The 27,998-nt window shown below is 47.6% G+C and overlaps 1 protein-coding gene across 2 annotated transcripts in view; it reads left to right on the top strand.

Annotated features, from left to right (window-relative positions):
- The window catches only part of TTC3 (tetratricopeptide repeat domain 3), a 2,698,168-nt gene that overhangs the window by 990,432 nt on the left and 1,679,738 nt on the right, over positions 1–27,998 (top strand). For both annotated transcript variants that reach the window (XM_069636090.1, XM_069636092.1), the window contains exon 22: positions 26,188–26,310. In XM_069636090.1, coding sequence (XP_069492191.1) covers positions 26,188–26,310 — 123 coding nt within the window. The remainder of the gene's footprint in view (positions 1–26,187; positions 26,311–27,998) is intronic.

Raw genomic sequence — 27,998 nt, 5'->3', positions numbered from 1 at the left:
CAGAGCATGGTTCCTGAACAAGTCACACTAAAGCATCTAAATCTGTCACAGGCTAACCTAGACATTATACAGGGCGCTAGGAGCTATGCTACCAGGAGCCAGTACAAAAGCAAGTGGACTAGGATCTGTCACTGGGCTGAATCAAAGGAGTTCGATCCATTGACCTGCCAGTTGGACGACGTCCTATCCTTCTCTGCACACCTCGTACAATCGAGGGTGCAGGTGGACACTTGTCACAACTATCTGGCGGCAATCAGAGTCTACTGGAACTCTGAGGAGGAGGTATTTTGATCCTCTAATCCGGTGGTTAAAAGACACCTGGTGGGCCTCACCAGGCTCTACCCGCCTAACAAGAAGCGCCACACGATATGCGACTTGAACCTATACTATGGCGTCCGCGGACATCAGGCTAGTCACCATTAAGACGGCCCTACTGGGGGGGCCTTAAATCTGCATGCAGGGTCAGTGAAATCCAGGCACTGGTGCTCTTCAGAGCCTTATACTACTTTCATAAGGACAAGGTGATGCTTAGAACTCACCCCCATTCTTACCTAAGGGGGTCTTCTCTTTGCACCTGAATGAGGAGATAGTGTTACCTACATTGTTCGCGGACCCTAAAGACGACGCTCAGAGGGTTCTGCACTGTCTAGACGTCAGACATGCTCTAAAATTCTGGATAGAACCAAGAGCTTCCGCAAATCAGATGCTCTTTGTCACATTCGGTGGGTCAAAACCCGGCTATCGGGCTTCCAAGGTCTCCGTAGCAAAGTGGATGCTTACAGCCATCAAGGAGGCCTCTGAGGGGCAGCACCAGCCTCTCCCAGCAAATATGCATGCCCACGCTATAGGAGCTAAGGCCACGGCAGTTGCTTTCCAGAGGCAAGTCTGTGGCAGGTTCTCAGCAAGGCGGCTACATGGGCTACACCCTCGGCCTTCTGCAAGCACTACTACTTGAATGCCATTTCCAGGTCGGACGCTGCATTTGGTCAGGCAGTGTTAAGGATCTTTTTTTTTCTAGGAGGGGCAGCTCTCCACCCTGGTGCTACATTCAGTTGTAATCGCTCATACAGTATGAAGGAAAGGGGACTATGGATTAGGAGTTAGGTGGTGATTACGGTGAGTAACTTATAATACTCCTACATCCTGTCCCCTTTCCTCCATAATGTATGTGCGTCCCTCGCTAGGGACAGGAGACAAAACCTTTTTCACCAGACAAAATCTTCTTCCCCTTTAAATTTAGAGGTGCATGGGGGCGCGGCCCTGGGAGCATGTGCTCCCCTGACTCAGCCCTCCAGCGCCACACCTCAGTCCTCTTTTCCACGTAGACGGGAGCATACCGCTTTCACCAGCGCTCCTGGATTTGGCATCGGCCTTGTAATTCTCTGGATACTGTCTTTGTCTTTAGTCTTTTGGTCTTTAATCAGATACTCAGTCCTCTGGTGCCACGCTCCTCCCCGGCGCATGTCGACGTCAGCGGGCTTCAGCAGGTGTCCAGCCTGCGAGGGGCTCTTCCCCACGTCCGACCCCCACGCTCTTTGCTTCTGCTGCTTTGGCCCCGATCACGGCTGGGAGGGTTATACCACGTGCAACACGCTTACACCGTGCGCTCACACTTTGCAGGTTAGCTCTTTAACCGATCGCCTCCAGAGGAGTTGAAGAACTTCGTCAAACACAAGTCAAGGCCCAAGGTGGCGCTGCTTTTTTCATCTGTACTCCTTACCCAGGACTCGTCTGAGCAGGAGGGACCGTCCAGGTTCTGAGACCAGCACCGGTTCCGAGGCTGCTTCAGCTACTGGCTGCCAGGCTGAGGGGTTGCTAGATCCTGCCGGTGAGGTCGCTGAGGGACCACAAGGTTCTTTTACCAGTTGTCCACCCGATGGGCTACGCCCTACTACCGGACAAATGTCGGAGGGTGGTGCCTGTACGCAGCACTACCGGCAACACAGCTGAGGGCACTACGCCTACCAGACCCCGTCCTGAGGTGCAGGTTAGGCCTCCAGCTCCATCGCCAAGAGTTCAGGAGGAAGCCGATCCCAGCGCGTCAAGCACCACAAGGCAGGCACGTGTCATACAGCCCAACACAATGGACGCCGCGCCAGACAAAATGGCTGCTCGTCCGACACCACCACCGTTCGGGGAGCAGGTAGGAGAAAGTGTCCATGTGGGACTGGTCTTCGCCAGGTACTTGGCCTACAGCTTATCCTTCAGCATTGCAGGGCAGACACACCCCACAGCCAGCATGGCATAGTATGCACAGGTCCCAGCAGCCTACTGCTACTATGTCCGCTCCACCTACCACCCCCCCCCCGGCCTGTGAAGACAGATTCTTTGAAAGTTCCTCACACTTATGAGAGCCCCCCCAAATGGGAGCCATTCTTCGGGATGTGATCAGGGACATGCTGCCTCCAGTCCAGTCTCTAGCGCCTCCCGTCATTATGATATGGCATTTATAACGCGCCTATACACAAGTGTTTCAATGGCTCCAGCGCCTCAGGCCCCTGCCCAGCCCCTGCACAGCCCCAGCTGCCCACGCCGAGTCCCTCAATTCCGGCTTCCCTGCCTCCCACAGTACAGTCAGTTCCACATCAGCCTCTGGTTGTGGTCTCCACACCGGAGCCCTCGGTGCCCAGCACTCCTCCACCTGCTCCGGACCAGCCGGACACCCTAGTGGATACCGATGGGAACTACCCCGACACGCCATCTTCAGCCAAGGCCTTCCATGAACGACTTGCAGGTTTGGCCTCCAAACCCGAGGTGAACAACCGTAGGTGGGGGTCCTGGCCGAGGTCCTCACTCTACGCCATACGGCTAGAACGGGTATCCCGATGCAGAAGGACATTGTCGCGTTGGCCCAAAAAGGGATGGCTTAGCACCATTTGGCGCAGCGTATGAACCGGTGCCTCGACGCCAAGTAGAGGCAATTGGAGGGGGATCCACTCTTGCTGTCTATACACCCTCAGCCACACTCTTAGGTGATTGCTGCGGCCTCACTCTACTCCAAGCCTCAGGCGTCCTTGGCTACCTTATTTTCAGCGCTTCTAGGCAAGGAGGAGAAGATATTCGAGGCAAATGGAAAGAAGGTCAATTCCATCGCCTCACTGCACCTTCGTCGGTCTAATGCGGACGCCATGCTCGCATCCATTAAGAGGTTTTAGTGTGAAATAGCCGACTTTGTTCCGGAACTTCTAGTGCAAAGTCAGCCATGTTTCAAGGCGGGGCTGGCAGAAGCTAAAATGGTGGCTCAGGACATCATGGAATCCACTGTTGAGCATATTGACACCTCTGGCTGTGTGGACTGTCGACAGGTGCCTGGTTACGGGCTACCAAATTCAACCCAGATGTCCAGGAACGCATATTGGACCTTCCATTCAAGGTTTTCTTTTTATTTATTTATGTGGTAATGCGCACAGGTAATTGAGTGCAACAGGACAAGTGAACTTAAAGCTTAGTTTCAACAAATACATTGGGTACAAACATACAGAGATATACATTTGCTGCCACTTGCAGGTTGCAGTGAAGGAGTGGAGCTGTAGGTCACATATTACATATTAGTCAAGTAGTGCCATGAATAGCAGATACAGTGAGTGTGGTAGAGCCATAGGCTGAGATTACTGTAGGCGGCAAGAACGAGTGTGAGGCAGAGATAACAAGTAACAGGTGCAGTCTTGGTGTGGAAAGGTGAGAGTTAGAGGTCAGTTGTTCGTAGCCAATTTAGCATGTTGCGTCTAAATTTAGGGTAGGGTTGTTCAGTTCTGAGGTCTAAGGGGAGTGGGTTCCAGGATAGCGCTGCTTTGACCTGGAATCTAGAGCCACCAGCTGCGGTTCATTTGAATCTAGGGATCTCTAGAATGTGGGCATTGGCAGATCTCATTGGGCGTGTAGAGATTCTCCTGTTTATTCATTCTGAGAGATATGGTGGTGCTAAATTGTTCAGGCACTTGGATGTGAGTGAAACTGTTTTAAGGAGAATACTTGCTATTTTTTAGCCAATGGACATTTCTTCTAAATTTGGAGATGTGTTCTCTGTTGGGGATATTCAGGGCTGTGCTTAAGGCAGTGTTTTGCCATCTTTGAATTTTGTCAATGATGTATTTATTAGCACCTGAGTACAAGACATTACAATAATCCAGGCTGGACATTATAAGTGCATTGGCCAAGGTAATGCAGCTGGTTTCGGAAAGAAATGGTCTGTAAGCTCGGATGAGTTTGCAGTGTAGGCGGTTGGGGATGCTAGTGAGTTAACTTGTTCCTTAAGGGTTAATGTGGAGTCAAGGTAGAAACCTAAAGTTTTAACTACAGGCATCACCTTAATGGAGTTATTGTCAATATTAAAGGAAGCATAACTAGGGCTATGTTTTTTTTTTTAGGTTCGCCTTTGAGCCTAGGATCAGTATCTCAGTTTTGTAGTCATTCAGTCAGAGGGCATGGGATGCCATCCATGCCTGAATGAGGAGGTATATCTTGTTTACCAAGGCTGTGTCCTTGAGAAGGTTTCCCGGAAGGGGAATGAGGATCTGGGTTTCATCTGCATAATTTGTGTAGGTGACCCCCAATCTGTCCAACTTGTCAAACAAAGGCTTAGTAAAAATGTTGTACATAGTAGGTGATACACAGGATCCCTGATGTACGCCGCAGGATGTTTGTATAGGGTCAGCGGAGGGGGGAAAAGACTCCCATTGTACGGTTTGCTAGAAAGGACTGGACCCAGGTTATATCATCACTTGAGAAATGGGCAGCCGACTTGAGGTGATTTCATAAGACTGCGTGATCCACCAGGTCGAAGGCTGCAGAGTCGAGGAGGACTGCTGTTTTCCCATTATCCTTCAACTCGTCAATTTGGGTCTTAAGTTTGTTTCCGTGCCATGTAGAGGGCGGAAGCCAGATTGACGTGATCCTAGTAGATGGTTGGCTTCAAAGTAGTCCTGAATTTGAAGGTAAGTTACTCTATCGATTATTTTAAGTAAGAAGGGGTCTGTGGTGATACATCTGTAGTTGGTCGGGATAGTGGGGGTCTACTGTTTGTTTTTTAAGAAGTGGGAAGACCCAGGATTCTTTTGAAATTATTGGGCACTGTGTAAGTCTTGAAGGAGGCATTAATAAGCTTAGAGATGAAACGGGCTATGTCTCTAGCTGCATCATTTATAATTTTGTGCCGGGCAACTGTCTCCCTTGCAGTTTAAAGGTTTTAGGGGAATAGGATTTTCTCCGTCTCAAGGATAGACATTTTATTTAATCTGAAGGGTATGATAGTTCTGTCTGGTGTGGATTGGTGGGGGAGGGGATTGCTGCTCAGATGGGAGCAGTGCGGCCTTCTTATTGGCTAGTTTAATTTGGAGGGATGCAATTTTATTTGACAGAGCATTTTGTATGTCAGTACACCATTGCTTATCTTTAGGGACATTGTCAACAGGAGGGATCAGTGCTTCCATTTCCCGGAGGATGGTAAATAGTTCCTTGGTGTTAGACTTAGCCTTTGAGATTCTATCGTTAAATGTGTATTTTTTTTGTGCTAATTATTTCTTTTTTTTAGAGTTTGGAATGACCTTTTTCATTCCACCACTGATGAGGAATTAGATGAGAAGAAAAACAGTTCCCACCCTGCAAAATCCTTATCTATCCTCAAAGTCCACTCCCAAGACGTATAGATCGATGTATCAGTGTTCTGACAAGGGGCGGGGCCTTCGGCGGGTTCCGGGGCTTCCAGGAACGGAGGTCAAGACAGCCGGACTGGTCTCTAAGTCAGCACCAGTGTAAACAGCATAAGGCGGGTAGTAAGGGCTTCTTTCAGTCCCCCTCCTCCACCCCAGCCTCAGAGGGAAAGATGGCATGACACGCCCCTCCGGATCCACGTGTGTCTGGGGGTGTGGGGGCAGGGCAGGCTTGCCCATCGCGCACTATTTTCGCGTGAGGTTCGCAGACCCCTGGATACTCTGTGGTCTTCACGGGCTACTACCAACTGTCCACAGTTTGGGACAACAACTGTTGGCGGAGATTCAATCGCTTGTAGAGTCTGGCAGTGGAAGAAGTCCCAGCCTCTGATTTTCGCCATACACAAAAAGAACCAGGCTAGCCTGAGAGTTGTGTTGGACTTTTCCCCCTTGAACCTTTCCCTCTTCAAAAGTACAAGATGGTTACCCCAGCGCTAATTGCAGAGACACTGTGCAGGGGAGACTGGATGTGCTCCCTGGATCTGAAGGACGCCTACCTACATGTCCCTATTTGGCAGCCTCATCGGTCCTTTCTGAGGTTCAGGATCATGGGCTTCCATTTCCAATACAAGGTTCTACCCTTTGGCCTCAATTCAGCCCCCAGTGTCTTCACCAGACTCAATGCAGTGGCAGCCTTTCTCAGGGCCCAGGGGGCACCATGTTTATCCATACCTAGATGACTGGCTCGTCATGGCGAGATCCCCGGAGGCGGTCCATCACACCTCCGCCCCCATGAATACACTACACAATTTGGGATTTACCTTCAATCTCAAGAAGTCACAGGTGGAGCCTACTTGGACTCTAACATTCCTAGGCCTCATCTGGGATACGAGCTCAGAGAGAATTTTTCCCTCGTAGGACAAGGTCATCAAGAGGGCCACAAGTCATTTTCTCAGCAGAGCGGTGACCTCTGCATGGTGGTACCAGCACCGCTTGGGTATCATGGCGGCATCTCTACTGGCAGTGCCATCCACAAGGCTCAGAATGAGACTATTGCTGCTGCACTTCACAGCTTCATGGAGTCCGGAGCGGGGTTCCCAGGTGAAAATAGTCAGCATTCCTCCCTTTCTCCACCAAGACCTTGTCTGGTGGAGCACAGACTACAACTTGGGGATAGGCAGACCCTTCAGGCAACCAGCACTGCTGGTTACCATCACCAAAGACTCTTACTTGGATGGCTGGGGAGCCGCCCTGGACAACCATAGCGTCCATGGAGTCTGGTCTCTTCAGGAACAGAAGGCCCATCGGCAAGACGATCCTCATCCAGACAAACAACTCGACCAGCATGTAGTACATCAACAAGCAGGGTGGCTCCAGATCTCCTCTATGCATCCTGGCATTCAACATTTGGGAGTGGGCCCTGGAGAGCAACATGCACCTGAGGGCTATACATGTCACACTCTACCCCCGGTCTTTCCTGTTTGTCCTTTGTCGCCTTCTTCTTTGATGGTTTCTCTGTTTTCTGGAATGTCCGGGACTTGTACAGGTAAGGCCGGTGGTCCTCCGTATCCAGCATGGAACGAGAGCAGACAATGTCCGGGAATAAGCGCGGAACCAGGGAAGGGAAGCACTACTCGCAAGTATTGAGATGGAGTTGCGAGCGAGGAAGCGTGGAAAAGGGGGCCCAGGAAGGAATGCCGGACGGCCTCGCAGAAGGCAATAGGCCGCTTCAATAATCCAGGAATGAAAAAAGGGAATATGGAAGGTATCGGACAATAATACGAGGAAAGGAAGGGATCGATGAACACACTAGCTGCGAACTCGAAAAGGAGTGTTGAGACGCACAGCTCCGCGGGGGCGTGCCCGTTTTCTAGGAAGCCAGGGCTCCGGCATAAACGCTAGACCGCAGCGTGGCTGATGGGCCGGCCATGTTGAGAGGAGTACGGCTCCAGCAGTACGGTACACCATGGACCAGGAAGTCAAGAAGGGGCGTAAATGGCAAGTCATTACAATACACCTCCTGGGCAAGTCCAACCTGGAGGCGGACAGGCTCAGCAGCTGGTTGCGGACAACTACGAATGGCAGTTGAATGACCAGGTCCTTCAGGGGATCTTTGACAGATTGGGCATCTCCATGCGGACCTCTTTGCCATCTGGTCCAACAGGAGTTGCCCCCAGTTAGCGTCCTGGCAGGGACAGGGCTGGGGCTCTCTGGGGGACGCGATGCAGGTTGAATGGAACAATATGAACGCGTATGCCTTCCCTCCCACTCCTCTGGTACAGGTTAATCTGCAAAATCAGGGAGGCTCGGCACCTCCGTATCATCCTGATAGTTGTGGTGGCCCGCAAGGCCAATATTCTCTGATCTTCTCAGCCGGTCGGAACAGGCCCTGGTTCACTTTTCGCTTGGTCCAGCTCACCTACTCTCACAGCAGGGAGGCACGGTCATCCACCCTGACCCCCAGAGGTTAGCCTTGGCAGCGTGGTTCCTGAACAGGTCACCTTAAGACAGCTAAACGAGCAAGTGGACTAGTTTTGTCACTGGGCAGAATCAAAGGAAGTCGATCCCTTGACTTTCACGTTGGACGACGTGCTGTCCTTCTCAGCACAACTCACACACTCGGGGGTGCAAGTAGACACATGCCGCACCTATTGGTCGGCTATCAGAGCCTACAGGAACTCGGTGGTGGAGATTTTTTCATCCTCCAACTCGATATTTAAGACATTTGGCGGGCCTCACCAGGCTCTACCCACCTATCAAGAAACTGCACCCGATGTGGGATATCAATGTAGTGTTGGGTGCCCTGGCGCATAAACCATTTGACCCAATGGCATCCGCGGACATCAGGCTGGTCACCATTAAAACGGCCCTCTTGGTGGGTCTTGCGTTCACACGCAGGGTCAATGAATCCAAGCACTGGCGGCCTAAGAGCCCTATACTACCTTTCATAAGGACAAGGTGGCCATTTGAACTCATCCTGCATTCTTACCTAAGGCAGTCACCTCATTTCACCTCAATGAGGAGATAGTGCTAATTACTTTCTTTGCAGACCCCAAGGACGAAGCACAGTGGGTACTGTACTGTCTGAATGTCAGGCATGTTCTAAAATTCTATCTGGACAGAAGCAAGAGCTTCCGCAAATCGGAAGCGCTCTGTTACCTTCAGTGGGTCAAGGCCAGGCTATCAAGCTTCCAAGGCCTTCATAGCAAGAAGGATGGTTGTGGCCATCAAGGAGGCTTATGAGGGGCAGCACAAACCACCCCCGGCAAATATGCATGCCCACGCTATTAGATCCAAGGCCACAGCTTTCCAGAGGCATGTTCCGTGGCAAGTAGGTCGGCTACATGGCTCCGCCTTCTGCAAGCATTACTACTTGGATGCCAGGTCGGGCGCGGCATTTGGTCCCGCAGTTTTGAGAAACTTATTTTCTTAGGAGGGTCACCTCTCCACCCTGGGGCTACATTCAGTTGTAATTGCCCATACAATATGGAGGAAAGGGGACGGAACATAAGAGTACTTATAAGTTACTCACCGTAGTGACTAACGTACTCCTAGTCCATAGTCCCCTTTTCTCCATATGTCCCACCATCCTCCCCCTTAATAAAACTGGTGTCATTCGGCAATGGTAATATTGTCGACGTGTCAAAGGAGACTGAGGAGCGTCGCCGGTGGGCGGAGTCAGGGGAGCGCATGCTCCCAGGTCTGTGCCTCTAAATTTAAAGGGGGAGAAGATTTTTTTTGTTCTGATGAAAAAGGTTCCGGCTCCCGTCCCTATCTAGGGACGCCCATACAGTTTGAAGGAAAACGGACTATGGACTAGGAGTACTTTAGTCACTACGGTGAGTAACTTATAATTTTCCTTCAGTGCTGCCAGTTTCTGTGCCGGTCTCTCTACTGGTCCGGGCCCTACCAGTTGTTCAGACCACTCCACCTCCTCCTGTACCACCAAGGCCTCACCCTCAATAGTCATTGGATGTCTTCGGCTCCGGGTTTAGGGGGGACCCCATCGGCACATGTGTCCCAGGGCCCAATCTGACCTCGGTCTGTAAAAAAAGGGTGGGGGGGGGCAATGACCATGTCACGAGGACGATGAGCCCTCAGCATCCGTTAAGGCCTTTCATGAGCTCCTTCAGGGCCTTGCAGAGTTTTGGGGGTCCTCGTGCTCGAGAAAGCCCCTGAGGAGTCTGGAGTGCTGGCAGAGGTTTTGGGTAAGCGCATCACAATCTGGTCGGGCATCCCTCTCCAGAATGTGGCAAGTAACGTCTGGGAGAAGCACCAGGGCCAATGCCCAGATGACCAAGAAGCTGGACAGCAGGCTCAGTCTGACGGACGGGGAGCCAATCCTTCTGCCCTCCCACCATCAGCCACATTTTTCTGTGGTGGCTGTGGCCTCATTATATTCTAAACCATCGTCTTCGTCATCTTCCTCCATTGGAGCCTCCTAAAGTTGTCTTTCCTAGGAGGACAAGGTCCTTGAGTCTTTGGGCAAACACTGTTATGCCATTTCAGGACAGCATCTGCGGCAAGCCAATAGAGACGGCTTCTTGGCTGTGGCTAACCAGAAGCTGTGGCGGGAGCTCAGGGAGTTTCTGCCCGACCTCCTTTCGGACAAGCAAGCCTCCTTCAAGTCCGGTCTGGCAGATGCCAGGGCCTTTCGCTCAGGACCTCATGGAGTCTTCGGTCCCCCACATTGACACAGCCAGTAGAGGGCTGTGCCTTGGTGTCGAAAGAAGGATGGTGTGGATGCATGGCACTAAGTTTTCATCTGACGTGCAGGAGCGGATCCTGGATCTGCCCTTCGAGGACGTGGACCTTTTTCGATTATCAATCGATGACAATTTCACAAAGAAGAAAACCTTCACTCCACTGACGAAGCCAGGACAGAAATCCTTCCCTCGGTGTCAGGACCAAATTTAAACCATGTGCCTTCTCCGGGTTCAAGGGATTACGGGACCGCGGTATGCAGAGGCCTGACAGGTCAACCACCGACAACAGGAGTAATCAACAGAGGACTTTGCACTGGGTTTTCCACTCCCCCTCCTCTGCTCCCACCTCGGACGCCAAAAAGCAGTGACTTGAAGGTCGAGGAACACAGCTCGCATGGGACGTGGAAAGGACGTTTGGCTCTTTTTCAGGACACCTGGAAGCATATTTTCAACACATGGATCCAATCCGTAGTCTCCATGGGCTTCAGTCTTCTTCCTTTCCATCTGCCATCCCCTCCTCCTCTTCGACAGATCGGGTCCCTGCCTCTTTTACAGGATGTCCTTTCTTTCTTGGAGATGCAGGCGATGGAGTGGGTTCCTCTTTCAGACAGGGTATCCGTTTACTATTCCAGGATTTTTGCAGTACCAAAGAACAACCAGGCTGGTCTGAGGGTTGTCCTGGACATGTCATTTCTGAATCTGTCTTTACCGCTAGAAAGCTTCAAGATGATTACTCCTACGCACATAGCAGAGTCTCTGTGTGCAGGGGACTGGATGAGTTTACTGGACCTCAAGGATGTGTACCTGCATGTACCCATCTACCAACCACATAGGGGGTTTATGTGGTTCACGATCATGTTGTACCATTTTCAGGTACTTTCAAGGTGATGCCTTTCGGCCTGGAATCGGCCCCTCATGTCTTCACGCAGTTGATGAATGCAATGGCAGGCCTCCTCGGCTTGGAGACCCATCACCTATACCCTTACCTGGATGACTGGCTGCTGTGGGTGGGGGTCACCCGAGGGTGAGTTGCACTCCTGCCATGGATTGGCAGATATCCTTCATCAGCTGAGGTTCTCCCTCAACTAGAGGAAGTCACAGTTGTGCCCTTCCCAGGATCTGGTCTTCCTAGAGGTGCATTGCAACACTACCCTTCAGCGAGTGTTCCCCTTGACAGATAGGATCCTTTCCCTCCGCAAGTTTCTGGGCCTGATGGCTTCCTGCGTGTTCACGGTACAGTGTGCTCCCCTCAAGATGAGGCGCCTCAAGCTCCACCTGGTGGCCAATTGCGATCAGGAGACTGGGTCGCAGTCGGTCAGTATTCCTATACCACTGCTCCTACTGCCCGATCTTTGCTGGCGGATGAAGGATGGCAATGTTTCAGTGGGAGCCCCCTTCGCCCCGCCAGAGCCTACCCTGGTGGTGACGACTGACTCCTCTTTCGTGCTGGGGGGCTACTCTGAAGGGTTACGTGATCCATGGCGCATAGTCCAAGACAGAAGCCCTCCTACAGATCAGTCTGCTTCAGCTCAGGGCAGTGGGCCTGGCCCTCAAGGTGTTTCTGCTCCTCATCAGAGACAGGCCTGTTCTGGTCAGGACGGACAACTCTACTACAGTGGTTTACCTGAGCAAGCAGGGTGGCACCCTTTCCCTCCTCCTATGTAGGGAGGTGGTTTTGATCTGGAAATGTGCCCTGATGGAAGGGGTTTAGATTTCTGCAGAAGCAGACCAACTGAGCTGACTGGGGTTGAACACCTATGAGTGGGGAGTTTAACGCCAGCTCCTTCTTGCCCATGTTCCAGCGTTGAAGATTCATGGACCTGGACCTGTTCGCATCCCCCCTGGAATGCCAAGTGCCCCTAGTTTGCTTCCCGAACCCGCGGTTTGAGGCAGAGAGGCCTACATTCACTGTACCTCAAGAGGATCTTCACGTTTTATCCCTCTCTGACGAAATCCTTCAGGAAGTCCGAGGAATTTTGTGACTTTTGGGGACGCCTCCCCCGGCTCTCGAGCTTCCAAAGTTTCCATCGGGCGTTGAATGGTTGAGGCCATTCCGGAGGCTTTATACGGCCATGGGCTAACCGGTTCATGAAGGGATTCATGCACAGACGGTCAGAGCTAAGCCCAAGTCCGTCGCATTTCAGAGAGATGCTTCTAGGGATGTCATCAGCAAGTTGGCTACTTGGGCCACTCCATCAGCCTTCTGTAGGCACTACTCACTGGATATCCGCTCAAGGTGCGATACAGAGTTTGGTCAGGTGGTTCTGAAGAACCTTTTTGCTTTGTCCTAGTTTTGAGGCAGGTAATCAGTGCTCCACCCTATGGTCATGTTCGGTGATATCACCCACAAGGATGGAGGAAATGGGATGGGACGTCTGAGTAATTAAAGTTACTCACTGTAGTGACTAGAGTACTCGTAGTCCATAGTCCGCTTTACTCCATACGTCACACCCACCATTCCCCGCTAGTATGCCAAGTGCTAATATGTACTAAGAGTAGCCGAGTATCTAAGCGTCCGTAGTGTTGAAAGGTCACTGAGGTGAGGTGCCGGAAGGCAGAGCCTTGGCGCAGTATTCCCACGCCTGAGGCTGCGCCGCGCACGCAGTTCTAAATTTAAAGGGGAAGCTCATTTTTTCACTGCCAAAGGTTCTGGTACCCTGCCTATGTTGGGGGGCGCCCACAAGGATGGAGGAAAGGGTGCTAGGAGTACTCAAGTCACTATCATGAGTATCTTTAGTTTCTAAAGCGTCTTTACTAACTTTCATGCATTTGAGTACTTGTCTGTATTACACTGGTTATTGAATCAAATGCTTTTCCTTCTCCTAAGTGTGAATGTACATATTTGTTTGAATTTAAGTGTGAGCCAATATTGACCAAGATGTTTTTTACTTTTTTTCTAAAGACCTAATAAATCATTGTATATTTTTGTACTTCACCTGTCTTAATTGGCTTTTTTCTGTGTGGAGTCAATGTATCCCTAGTCCAATGTCGCGCCCCTCCTGATTCTAAGACTTAATGCTCTGCTGACCTTGGTTGGGTTGGCTAAACTTCAGTCTCCCATCAGTTGCGTAATAAATCCTGAAGAGTTGGAAATAATATAGTTTTCTAAGCTTCGATGCACATGCGATATTAGATTACATTATTTTCAATACCTTAACCCATTGCTTATTAGATAGCTGTTTCCAAGGACAGCACACACATAAGTTTCAGCTGTTAGGAAGAACTGTAGAAATATGTATTTATTTCATTGTTGCATTTATAGCAGTGCACCATGCCCTCGGGCATCTGGGCGCTAGTTACATGGGTGGTTATAGTCCAAGCAGGTGGTACTAGACAAAGGTTTGGTGAACAGATGAGTATTTAGGTTTTTCCTGAAAAGTTGCTAAGACATCGTAGTACGTCTCTACCAGGAAAAGAAATTCTTAAAACCAAAAAAACAGCAACAAGTTTGAGACTAGTCCAGTCAGAAGGGAGCCAAAAAGGTCTTTCTAATCCTGTAACACTTTTGTTACCTTAGAAATATGGGTACATTTTGAAATTGCACATTGTTTAGATGGATTTCTAGAATCCTATCTGGTGGACAGATTTTAGGAGTCCACAGTAGTTATAGTGAGCAGGTGGGGACTCTGAGAGGTTAGCCAAACCCCAATCAAGGAGTGCATGGAGTGTTGTCAGGGCATAGCCTCAGGAGAATGTGAGTGGGGTCAGGGGTCCACAATGAGTCCACACAGTGAAGCACACAATAATTCAATTTAGACCGTACATACAAAAATATTCAATGTTTTATAGGCCCAAAAACACCCACTAGAAAAATGAATTGTGCAGGTATTAATATTACACAACCCTCAATTATCAAACATTTATACAGTCACTGTAGGTTTTATTAATGCATACAGTAACTTAGACAACTAAAAGATGGTAAGTAGTGATTCAGTAGAATGAAACCAGTTCACAAGAATGATGTCCTGACTTTATAAGTCCAAACTGGGGCCTTGTGCTCAAAAGTGCTCAAAAGTCGCAAAGATTTTTTTAGAAAAGGGGACAGATGTAATAGGAGTTCTTGTGGTGGTCAAAATGTTCCAGAGGATATTCAACAAGTTAATGGTATGTAACATATTTTTCCTGTCTTTCAGATGCAAGCTTTTAGATCTGATGATGGAATAATCCAAGTTTATTTTAAGTTTTATTCTAAAAACAGGGCGAGGTGAATGCACTTCAATTAGTTATCCACCTGATTCCGATTTTCCCAGGTAACTAGGTACCTAGGTAGGTTTTACCACCGTTGGATCCAGTAGAAGTTGTCCAGGAGCTGCGGGTGCACAGATTCTTCGGTCGGTTCCCGTAGCAGAGTGCACCCTTTTTCGAAATAAGGAATACAGAAGGCAACGATGCATACCTCTTCAGGACACTTCACAGATGGGAGAAGGTGAGATCCAGCATCTCTCCCGCACACGGCGATAGCAGGTGCCATTCCAGTCGCATTTGAATAAGACCTTCCACAGCAGGATCTCTTGAAGGCGACATGGGGCATGAGCAAGCGACCACTGAAGTTCTGGCGATCTCCTCGAGAAAGAGTCAAGACTGATTGGTCCCACCAGTCCAAAGGTTGAAGCACCACTCGGGGCCTTTGCAGATCACGTAGTCCAGCAGGGCTTCACCGGGCCAAATGCAGGAAGGAATGCCAAGCTTCTTCGGGAGTCGTCCACAGATCTACAGTCTGGCTGCTCTTCTACTCAGGATTCTTGGCTCCAACGCTGATATGAAGAAATGACTGCAGGAGTCCTCTTTTTATCCTAAATCCTGTCTGGAAGTCCAAGCCCACCAATGGTAAGGATCTGCACCATTATATCAACCAGCAATGGTCTTTCTGGGACAGTTGTGGGTTTCACTCAAGCCCCACACCTAGACTCTCTGGCACCGGGGAAGTGGAGTCGGACCAGACAGTCCCACCTACTTCCTGATCCACGTACACAGGCATCAACCGCCCGCGAAAGCAGCAGCGTTCCCGGGCAAGTACATGACCTTTTATGGGATTTCTTGACCAGTAAAGGCAGGAAGAAGGCCATACAGCGCATAATATTGTGGCCACGTTTCATAGCCATACACGGTAAACATGAATGTGCACACTAAAAATAATGCAAACATGTATCTGCTGCCACCAGCTTGTCTTTAGGCGCATATAAAAGTAACCAAAAATCCCAAATGTGAAAGACTAGGGTGATAAAGTAATCCCACTGCACTGCATGGTAAGATGCTGCGTGCACTGTTAGAAAGTTACCAAAAAGGTAAAAAGACAAAAGGGAAAGAGTTTCCCAGTACTAATAGTCTGAATAATTGATCAGTTTCCCATGACAAATTGAGAAAAATGCCATGTTAGTGTAGCTGAAGGCTTCACTTTCCTGCAAAAAGGCAGAACAGGTTCAAAAACAAAAGCAAAATGTTAAGGGGTCCATAGGCTATGTAGGGAAAGTTGCCTAAAGAGAAATCTTTCCTAACAATCAGGGTCCTTCACCCCTAGATGGGTTTCCTGTTTTAGTCGGTTATACCTTATGGGAAAGCGCATCACCTTTGCTATGTTGTGCACCTGGCCTATGCTCAATGGTGAAGTCAAAGCCTTGAAGTCTTATGGACCACCTGAAAAACTTGGGATTCTCTCCCTTGATGTTCATTAGCCACTTTAAGGGCTTATGGTCAGTCGGCACAGTGAAGTGAGTTATAAAGAGGTAGGGTCTCTGCTTCTGAACGGCAGACACGATGGGAACATATTCCTTTTCCACAGTCGCCCACCTGAGCTCTATGTCCTTAAGCTTTCAACTAATAAAGCATATAGTATGTTCCCTGCCTTTATCATCTAACTGTGAAGGGACGTATTCTGCTAGTGTCAGAGGCATCTGTCGGCACTATAAAAGGTCTCTGGCAATCAAGTACCCTGAGAGCAGGGGCCTGACAAAGGGAATCCTTTGTCTTTTAAGGCCTTCTCATACTCATCAGACTAAGAAAATGTTTAGGTTTCTTAGGAGTTGGAGGCAGTTAGAGGCACGGCTATGGTTCCATAGTCTGCCATGACATTTCTGTAATATCCAGTGAGGCCTGGAAAAGCTCTCACCTTGGTTTGGGTTGTAGGGTTTGACCAGTCATGTATAGCCTGTACTTTGCTGGGAAGAGGCTGAATCTTGCGCCCACCAACCTCATACCCAAGATAGGTCACTGAACTCTGAACATTCTAACACTTGGTCTGATGGGTCTGCTAAACAGACTGCAACACCATTTCCATGTGTCTTGCATGTTCCTCCCAAGTGGGACTGAAGACTGCTATATCATCCAGATAAGCCTTGCAGTGTTCATCCAACCCATTCAGGACATGCTTGATCAATCTTTGAAAAGTGGCAGGTGCATTCTTTAAACAAAAGGGCATTACCCTGATTTGGTAAAGTTCCTCATGTTTTGAAAATGCAGTCTTCTCCTTGGCATTTTCTGTCAGGGATATTTGTCAATACCCTGAAGTAAGGTGAAAGGTGCCAAGGTACCTTGCAGCACCCAGCTTGTCCACTAACTCATCTGTTCCTGGCAGGGGATGAACATCTGTCTTGGTTACAAAGTTAAGAGCCCTGCAGTCCACACACAATCTCAAATCAGGTGTACCTGCTTTTGGTAACAGAACCACACAACTCAACCAAGGACTAGTAAAGGGCTCTATCACCCCTAGAGCCAACATATTGTTGACCTCCACCATAATGTAAGATCTGACCTTGTCTGAACAACTGGAACTCCTAAACTTCGTAGGCCCACTAATTCAAGTGACAAAGTCCTGCTCATACCAAATTTTAAAGCCTGCAATTTGGTGAAACACAAGTTAAAATTGCTTCAGCAAAGTTATCACATCACCTTCCTGTTGTAGAGTCGGTTGAGGGTACACCAGGCCACCCTCAATGAAGCCATAAGAAGGGCTGCCCTGGAACAGTTCAGAGAGAGATTCATCTTTCTGTCTCCTTTTCAGAAACCAGTAGCAGGGCTCCTATTTCATCCATCATGACAAACTCGTTCAATCTATTCATAGGTAACTCTATGGGAGCCTTTCTAGGTCTTCCAAATTCCATTGAATAATTTACCTTACTGAGTTTTTCAACATTGTAAGAGCAAGACAATTAACTTGTGATCAGGTTTTCCAAAAGCAAGTAGCATAAAAGGTTTATCTGTCTTCTTTGGGACTCCCTAAGGACCCCAATCATACTTTGTATAGTTCCAAAGAATCTCTGTCAGACCAACTGATGTGGGGGTGATGGGGATGACAAGTCACTTCATCTTCCTTCCACAGGGCCTTGCTATACCTGGGAAGCTACCCCTGGTAAAAATGTCCAGTAAAGCTAGAATGACTGACGCGGCAGTCATTTCTGATGTGGGTTAGCATCAAGATACCTATTGGTGTGATCAGCAAACATTAAGATAATCCTATTGCCTGAGGATGTACAAATATTCAGAGGTCTAACAAGGTTAGGCCCTGTCCCTTCAAAAGATGCACCCACTCCTGGTAGTGGTGCTTGTGGATTCTGAAACCTTGTTCAACTTGTTTCAGATTGCTGACAAAGTCAAACTCATGGAGTGGTTTTCCACTGGGGGTCCCCCATCTTGGGCCAGCAGTATTGCATGGGTGACCACTCAGGAGTTAAGTTGATAACGGAATACACTGCCAGCAGAACTTCATGCACCAACTGCAAGATCATGGGCCATGCCTCCTGATGACCCACCAACCTTTTATGGTCTCCTCTAGTGGGCTCTGTAGGTTTACACGCTGGTAACCCAGCTTCCTGCTGGAGTCTTTGCTTTAACTGAGGCTCATCCCCTAATTGGAAGCACACCTCTTTCGATAGGCCATCAAATGATGGTGTTTTCTGTTGGCCTTTACTAATTTCTTCCTTGGGTTCCTCTTCTCCAAGCAAGCTTGGCAGTGCAGGAGTTCCAAAGGCATAGAGAGTTTCTGACATCCCCTCTTCCTCATCCAGTTCAGGGATTTGGGCAACTACCTCAACCTCAGTTGTAGGTATTGCCGGGGAATATTTTCTTTCCCTCTTATTTTTTATTTCTCTCCTTTAGCCATAGGTTTTCCCTTTTGCTTTGGATTGCCCTTAGACTTCACCAAGGCAGCTTGATTTTGAGACCTAGTGCTTGGGGGGGTCCACAGAGTGTCTCTCAGGACCTAAGTCCTGGAGTCTGATCTCTGACCGAAATCTTCTAGGAAATCTCCTCCTCAAACTGACAGATGCCCTATCCACTTAACTAGTCACAGCTAAAATGACCAGCATTTCTGGAGTATTGAGAAGGGGGACCATCGGTCAACTGAGTAGTCACCAGTGGAGCTCTAGCAAGAGCCTCTGTCTCTCGGTTTACCTTTGTGGAATCTACCTCGGATGAACCTGGCCCATTGTTCCTACTAGTAGAGGCACTTACTCCTTCTACTAGTGGCACTTACTCCTTCTACTAGTACACTATCCTCAGGAAAATAATTTTGGGGATGATCCGGTATGGGAGCAGAAGCTCCAGCAATGCTAGGTTCCAAGTAAACTAAATCTTCTTCAGATCCTTCACCATTGGGCAAGGTATCTAAAGAGAAGGATACACCCGTGGTTCTCTTCCTCTTCATGAGAATGTGCCAGATTCTCGGAGAGGGCCACCAAGGTCTTACCCTTACATCTGGGATCCTCCTTCACATGCTGCAAAGGCTACACAACACCACGGGATCTGTGTATTTAGAGAGGCTTAGAGTGTCCACTGTCGTGCTTGGAATAGTTACTCACACTACCCTTTCAATGCTCATGGGACGTATTCCGCTTATGGAACTTTTTGTGGGTCTTATAGGAAGAGGTTTTATGAGTAGACCCACCGTCTTTCTTCTTTTGCTTTTCCCCCCTCCTCGTGCTTACCTGAAGAATGTTTGACCTTATGGCACATTCCATGGGAAACCCAAAGATCAGCAGCAATTGCCAACGTCTTAGGATCTAACTCCTTTGAATCTGCCAAATGTTGTATAAGTTCAGGGGAATAAAAATTCAAAATATGTTCCAACATGACCAGGTTCATCATGCCTTCAAAAGTGGTTACTTTATGGCCTTCTCCTAGCAACTCAAATTTTGAAAGGAATCTGTACCAAAAGACACTCAAGTATTATCATTTTTCATATACTCTATGAACCTTTTCAAGTATTGTGTAGAAGTTTTCCCAAATCTTAGGAGAAGAGCCTGCTTCAATGTGTCCAAGTCTTTACGGTTAGTTTTCGATATATCCATATTAGCACTGCAGCCTTAACTGGTAAACAATCTTATCAGGCTCACCACTTCTTGCACCTCACAAGCATACTCAAAAGTTGTAGTAAGCCAATCGATGTCATTCGTTTCATCTACATACTGAGCATATTCTTTGGACATCTAGGATGAGAAGAGGATCCAGAAACACTCCCAGAAACTCTGCAGGAGTCTTGAAACCTTTGTAGTTTGTCGAACTCCAACTGGTGATCCAATCTTTTTGTTTCTGAATCCTTTCAAACTCCAGTTTAGCCATGTTAAAATCCAACTCGTTCTGTCTGAGCTGAGCTTCTCTCTTTTAAGTTCCCACAAGGCCTCAGATTCTGAAATTGACAGGGAAACTCTGGAAGACTCTTCTTCCTGTGCATTCTCAATAGTGGCAGTTATTACAAGTCTTTTGCTACTGCTGGTACCTGCCCCAGCATCTACTGCATCACTATTCACAGGTAAAGGTGCAATATTAGACTCCTTGTGATCCAACTACTTCTATATCAAATCAGATTTGTTTCCAGAGGATGGCAATCTCTCTACACACATTTGTATTTAAGTTCTGTACTTTAGGTGCAGCAAGAGCAGACACAGTGAATGTTTCAGTATTTTTTTTAAAGTAGCCAACTGTTATACCACTACTAAGTTCAAATTAAAGTGTTCTGTATGAATATAATTACGATTCTACACCAGTGGACAACACTGAGGTACACAAGAGTTTATCCTCCACGCTGAACACCAACTTGTTACAATGGATTTCTAGAATCTGGCCTGGCAAACAGATTGTAGGAGGCCACCCTAGTTATAGTGAACAGGGGAACTCTCAGCCGAACCAAATAAAGTTAAGCATGGGGAGTTGTCAATGCTTAGTCTCAGGAGAAAGTGAGTGGATTAAGGGGTGTTAGGGAGAATTCTCTTAAGGCTAATTTCCCAAACCTAGTGAGTCCCCCAGCAGCTTTGCTGGATTTTTGGGGTGTATTATTTTCTCCTGCTAAGAGTGAGACTCTTTTCCTCCCACTCTCAGGCATGATTTGAGATATCCTTTGACTCTGTAATGTGTTTTATGGGCTAGGGGGTATTTTACTCCATAGGGTTTCATGTGGTTTTTGATAAGTGTGTTACACAGCACCCTCATTGCAGTAACATAGGGGTGTCATAGTGACCCCCAAACATAGACTCCATACCCTGGGACTGACTACTCTCTCCCAGGGCATGTAAAGTCATTGCAAACCATCATATTGTGGAAGTACTGGGAGGGGTAATTAGATTACCCCTCGGTCTGTTTTTGGAGGGGGCACTGTGCAGTGCCCCCTCGTCGAGTTTCTGGCTGGTGGCAGTGGTTACCACGCGAAATATTCCACCAGAATATTTTCTATGGGATTTTCCCATTCATTTTAAACACACCACTTTTTGGTGCAATGTTAAAGATACCGCCGGGTTATTTATTTAATATGTATTCCCCGGTTGGGTCTTTTTGTCAGAACTCAGTTTTAAAATGGCGTTTGTGTTCGCCTCTGTAACTCCAACCCAAGTCGAGCCCTTTGTTCCACTTTTTGGCGGGCTTCTACACAGAAGCCTCCAAAAGTGGTGCCACTCTGTGTGGGTCTACAGGATGTGTGGGAGGGGGTTTTTGGCATGTTTGAGTGACAGCTAGGACTAATGAATGGGGGTTTTCTGCATAAAAGCAGGGCTTTGGGGACTGGAACTTCAGACGTCGCCACAGGACCTAAGAATCCAAGGCAGGAGAAGCTAAGCCGACCTGCAACGACGACAACGCCGGTGGAGCCCTGCTGAACCGTCTCACCACTTTTACCGACGACAGAGAAGATCTTCATCCGAGGAGTCTTCTTCCTTTGACTGGTGGGGATAACCAGTTTGCCTGTCTTTTCGCCTTCCCGGATCATCTCGTGGCCGCCTTGCCTGTGCCAAGCACCCCAGCAACCGGGATACCACGATTTACCACTACCGCAAATAAAAGGGTAGTATCTTTTAACCGGAGAACTCCGCGGCTGGTTTCTTCCCTGGCAGTGCAACGATCTTCAGCTTTCCTCCACGTCGAGATCTTCTCTTCCTCTGGTCGACACCGCGACTTGCACCCGCTGCCAGGAACAACTGCCCCCGCTGGAGGATCCTCTCCATCTTAAAGGTACTGTGTCCGCCTAGCCTCCCTTGCAATGGTCTGTACGGGGTGACTACTAAATCCTCGATTTACCACCTCGGCTGACCCAAGGTTGGCTAACTGAACTTTTCTGAGCTGAACTATTTCCTTTTTGAACTCTCTGCAAGACTTTTTCAAAGCCTCTTAAACTGTGTGATCTTGGGCGCATTGGTGTTCTGTTCTCTCCAAGAGGGAGCCTGGCCTCTGAACTTTTTGCTCACTAGTAGACTTTGACTTTCCTGCCTTGCTGGGTGCTTCTAAAGTATTGCGTTGTGTGCTTTTCTAATTTCTACCTTTTCCCTCCCTTTTTTGATAACTTATTGGAGTGCCATCTTTAGTTAAGCGCTCACCTCTGTCTGAAAATAAGTGGTGTTAACTAAGACTTGTCTAATAAGGAATAAGGGATGTATATATATTAATAGTGACTGTGTTTTGAACTTGCTTACAATAATAGTGCTGGAGTGTTTCTATAAGTGTGTCTTTAAATAAATAATTATATAATTTGATACCAACGCTCTGGTCAGTGTTTGCTTGTGCTACTGTATTTTGGTACCTATCTTGTATACTCTATATACTGTCTAACTCTTCTTGAGAGAAGTCTGGCTGCTCAGCCACAGCTACCAGGTAAATCTGGGTGGTACAGACTGCTACCAATTGGGTTTACTGCCAACACCTGTAGTCTTAAGCCTTTTGCAGTGGTCCCTAAGGGAACTGCACAGGTTTCTGCCTAACAAGGGGCCCATAGTGAGTACACACAGTGAAGCACACAATAATTCAAATTAGACAGGTAGGCCCAAAAACAGACACTAGAAAAATGAAACGTGCAGGTATTAATATCTCACAATACTCAATTGTCAAACATATATACAGGTATCTTAGATTTTTACTTGGACAAATAAAAGATGGTAAGTAATGATGCAGTAGAATGAAACCAGTTCACAAGAATTATGCCCTAACTTTATAAATCCAATCCTTATGATGTATGGGGCCTTGTGCCCACAAGTCACAACGCTTCTACTTAGTAGACGGGACAGATGTAGGAAGTGTTCTTGTGGTGGTGAAAATGTTTCAGAATATATTCAGTAAGTTACAGGTATGAGTCCTATCTATCAGATACAAGCTTTTAGATCCAAGGTTGTTGGTGAATCGATAAGGCTTGATTTCGGTATAAATGGTCCCCCTTGAAATGTTTAGAATGCTATGAGATGAGAACTTATTAATATCTTTTTATTGAGGATGGGGAAACTGTAACAGTATTCTTGTAGCTGTTTTAGCAATTTGTATTGTCTACATTGTATAGATAGGGATAGCTTCTCGTCCTCTTTTCTGTTAGATAGGCAGTGCACCACTGATGACCGAGGGTGAGCATCCCCTGACAGGGTGTGTTATGTAGGGAGAGTGGTAGTGGTACAATAGATTGATTCTAAGGTAAATTATTGATACACCAGTATGTGCTCCATACCCGTTTCTGTGTGCTAAGAGCTGGTCAGTCCACCAGGTGGTGCAGGTTCACTTCCAAAGGCGAGAATGTGTAGAGCGTGATTGGTCCCACCAGTCTAAGGGTTGAAGCACTGCTCAGGGCCTTCTCAGATCGGATCTACGTGATCCGACCGCGGCTGATTTTGCCGCGGCCGGAAAGTTTGCAGGAGTAAGGTGCGAACTAACAAAAGTTTGCACCTTTCTCATGCGAAAACATGTACATACCCACTCCCCCACCCACACCCATGACACACCCCCCCCACCCACACCCTCAACACACCCCCACACACACCCCCAACATAAACAAACCCCACTTACCTTCTTCTTCACGCTGGGTCCCTGCAGCGCCAGTTCCCTTCCACTTCCGTGATCGTGAAACGGCGTTGCAGGGTCCTTTTCTTTTTTTTTCTTTTTACGGAAGGCTGCAGGGGTTCCTCCCGCAACCCCCGCTCACTATACTATCAAGTATAGTGAGCGGGGGTTGCGGGGGACACCCCCGCAGCCCCCGTTTTTTTTTTTTAAACTATGCTACCACCAAAGGATCGAACTGTTGGTGTTAGAACCTTTGGTGGTAGCATTTTTAGATCTAATGGTTCATGCGAACCATTAGATTCGGTAAAAAAGTACAAACCCCGTGGATCAGGTAGTCAGGCAGGGCTTCAGAAGGAGGAGGTGAAGAGGAAAGACTTGAGGAGTTTCCGGAATTTAAGGAGATCCAACTCAAGATGGAGAGAGGCAGGGAGGATGTTTCAGAGGGAGGCACCTGCAGTTAATAAAGATCTCCCCCCACCCCCAAGTCTCTGCTTGGAGAAGCAGCTCACTCGCAGAGAGTTGGAGGAAGGCGAGCGGAGGGCTCGGGGAGGAGAGTATTTAGGAAGAGATTGTTGCAGATAGTGAGCTCAGGCCCCAGAAAGCCTTGTGGACAATGCAAAGGGTCTTGAACTTAATCCTTGCAGCCATGGGGAGCCAGTGAAGGGATTTCAGTTCCAGAGAGATGCAGTCCCTGGGCGTGAGGTCAAGGATAAGTCTCGGGGTTCTGTTCTGGATGAGTTGAAGAGGATGGAGGGTAGAAGAGGGAAGGTTGAGAAAGAGGCTGTTGCTGTAGTTGAGCCTAGAGAAAACCAGCGCTCTGGAGAGGGTGAGCCTCTGGGGGAAAGTGAGAAAGGTAGAATTCCTCTGAGAAGGTGCAGTTGTTAGTGGGACTTTTTCGAGCTGTCTGCAATGTGAGACGAGAAGGAGAGAGTGGAGCCGAAGAAGACCCCCAGATTTTTTGCCTTGTTGGTAGGTTGAGGTGCAGGACCAAGGGAGGCCGGCCAGAGAGAAAGAGGGAAGGTGGGAGCAGGGGTCCCGATGAAGACAATCTGTCTTACTGGCATTGAGGCAGAGGTCGTTTGCAGCACACCATGACTGAATTGCAGACGCAGTCCGGTATGAGTGAGGAAGAGGCAGAGGCTGAAGGTAGCCTGAAGGAGAGCTGCCTGTCATCAGTGTAACACTGTAAGCTAGAGGTCAAGGAGGCTATTATACGGGCCAGGGGGGCATGTAGCCATGTAGCCATTGAAAAACCAGGGGGATAGGTTAGATCCCTGGGGGACACTGCACATAGAGTGATAGGGGCGAGAGAGGACCCCGATTCCACCTGGGATGGGCGGTCAGAGAGAAAGATTAGCCACACCACGGTATCACGCAGACGTGCGATCAGGATGGTGTGGTTCACCGTATCGAAGGCAGAGGAGAGGTTGAGTAGAATGAGGACAAAGGGAGAGTTGGAATCAAGATTTGAGAGCAGATCTTCATAGGTGTTCAGAAGAGCAGTTTCTATGCCTCTGGATGCTCTAAAGCATTTGAATATGGTGGGAATGGATGCTATGCCTCTTTGGGAGTCGTCGACAGATCTTCAGTCGGCTGCTCGTCTACACAGGATACTTGGTCCCAATGCTGATTTTAGGAAATGGCTGCAAGAGCCCTCTTCTTATCCTAAATCCTGTATGAAAACAAGCCCACTAATGGTAAGGCTCTCAACCATTCAAACAGCCATCAGTGGTGCAATCTGGGACCACTGTGGCTTTCACTCATGCCCCACACCCAGACTCTCTGGCACCTCAGATGCAGATTGGGACAAGACAGTCCCATCCATTTCCTGGGCGCCACACACAAAGGCATCATTAGTCTGCGAAGGCAGCAGCTTTCCCGAACAAGTGCGTGACCATAAATGGGATTCCCTTCCTGAGAAGGCGGGAAGAACAATATGGCCAAATAACAAGTGAAAAGTTTTGTGGCACAGCTATTTTAGGGCACTAGCCATGTTTAGTAGCCACATGCTTTAAACATGAATGTGCATACTAAAAATAATGCAAACACTGTGCAAATGTATCTGCTGCCACCAGCTTGTCTTTAGGAACAAATAAATGTAACCAAAAATCCCTAGTGTCAAAGACTGGGGTGATACAAAAGTATCCCCACTGCACTTCATGGTAAGATGCGGTGTGCACTTTTAAAACGTTGCCAAAAGGTAAAAAGACAAAAGTTAAACAATTTCCCAGTACTGATAGTCTGAAGGACTGATCCGTTTCCCCATGACAAAATAAGCAAATGGCCAGATGAGTGAAGTTGAAGGCTTCGCTTCCCTGTAAAAAGTCAGGACAGGCTCAAAAACGAAAGCAATAAGTTTGGTGGTCCATAGAATACAGTGGGAAAGTTGCCTACAGAGAGATCTTTCGTAACACCTATACCTCAGTTTTCTAATTAACTATGCCATTAGAAAATAAGCAGATGTATTGCACACTTCTCATAGTCTACATTCTCTTGTTTTGCTTAAATGCTTAATGGCTATGCCTTTTAATTGTTTTTACTTATTGTGCATGCCAAACTGTAAAGCAACTTTAGCATTCTGACTGTTCTTTCCTTCTCAGATGCTCTTAGAGAAATGTATTGACGAATGCAAGTTCCCCCCAAAACCTGATGCAATATGCCGTTACCCGCAGTGCCATGGGCGTAACAAAAAACAAATCTACTTCACTGATCCTGATTTTGAGGTAAAGCAAAATGTAGCATTATTCTAAGTTGAAGGAGGTTACATTTTTTTAACAGCATGTTGAAGTTTTTTGTATGTAAGGTCCAACATTATCAATGTTCTGGAGTGAGGGTGAAAGTGCTGCACTGTCATTCTGAAGTTTTTGCTTTTTGGGCTTTTTACTTTTTCCTGGCTTCGTTACTCACCCTTTTCTTGGATTAATATGCACATGTTTAGTTCTCCAGGCTGCAACTCTGATATGTGATATGTTCACTCAGAAGTCTCCTGGGTGTTCTAAAGATTGTTGTAACCATGCACACTTGTGTGAGCTCCACTGGTTCATGGCAGACATTTAGCTATTCAGAATAACTGTGGTACACATCTTGCTGTATCCTGGGGGTTTCCCTAGTTGTGCACTTTTATTTAAATCCTGGACCAAATCATGCCGCTAAACTTTGTTCCCTTTGTGCAAGTCTAGCACAGATTTTACCCTGTACAGCCATATTTTCTTCTTGCCGCAGAGGATTGAAGGCTGTAGAGGCAAGACCAGATCAGGCTTGGATATCTGAATGCTGTCTGGGCTTCTGAAAGGAGTGTCTGTCTTGAGTGAAAGCCCTAGAAGAAGAGTGGGAGGATTGGGAAGTGGTTACTCGAGTGATCGGGTAGCCACTATAAGTTTAAAAGAACATGGTTTTCATTTTCCTCTGGATGTACAATTACAAACTTTAGTAATCTTTATATACATAAATGAAACGTACCCAACTATCTCCCCCAGAATGCTATGCCTAACATTTTACTATTAGAATATCTTCCTCAACTACCCTTAATTAATGAGTCAGAGCCTTCACCAAACCCCTGCATCAAGGCCCTCCACAATTAACTATAAAATCCCTCCTTCCATGTCAAATCAGTTCAATCCAAAAATGTTTCCGAGATATTGAACATAAATACCCAACCTAACATGTAACAATCACCCCACCCATGTTAATCACCACAAACCCATTTACCATCCCCTACTAACTACAATCCTTTTGAAAAAGAAACTACATACACTCCAAAAAATCCCACAATCCAAACCTAGTGAATAGTGTAGAACACACAGCACTTTCTACCTCAGCAGTAGAGAGCCATCCAAACAATCAAGACTCTTGTCAAACAATGCACATAAAATAACTTGTAACACATATTGCACCCTTTGATCCAGTAGCCGACCCCCAGCTCTTTTTTTTATTTTTTTAGTAAAACTAGCAAAAATCTGCAAAGGAGAAAAGGTGAATTCCAAATCACCCAAAATAGGTCCAAGAATATTTGAGAATACAGGCATGCCCTCACAGAAGTTAAAAGTATATGCACCGGACACTTTCACTAAACAGCAGCATCTCAGTATCTAGCAGAAAGTGAATAATAACCATCCTAAAGCTGCAGGGAACAGTATAGTGCATTTTAAACTCATGCCTCACCCCCTCAAACCACCAGCCTTCCACCTCACAAAGTTCCCAGTAAATGTCTCCAACTTTTGTTGAAACCCAGGATATATTGGGTTTCTTACAATCAAAACTGTTTTTATATGCGTAAATGTGTTCTTTTGTTGCCTGCGTGGTGTGGGGGGTAACATATATTGGCCAACTTTGTAGGATTGGTTCAGCATTTATCACAATATTCAAAAGGAAGATTGTGAATAATTGTTGGTCTGAGTGCATGTGAGGATAT

This window comes from Ambystoma mexicanum, chromosome 7p (assembly GCF_040938575.1).
Source record: "Ambystoma mexicanum isolate Mex_15411 chromosome 7p, UKY_AmexF1_1, whole genome shotgun sequence".
Classification (NCBI taxonomy): domain Eukaryota; kingdom Metazoa; phylum Chordata; class Amphibia; order Caudata; family Ambystomatidae; genus Ambystoma; species Ambystoma mexicanum.
The sequence above is the reverse complement of the archived record's forward strand: the minus strand, read 5'-3'. Positions and strand labels throughout refer to the sequence as shown.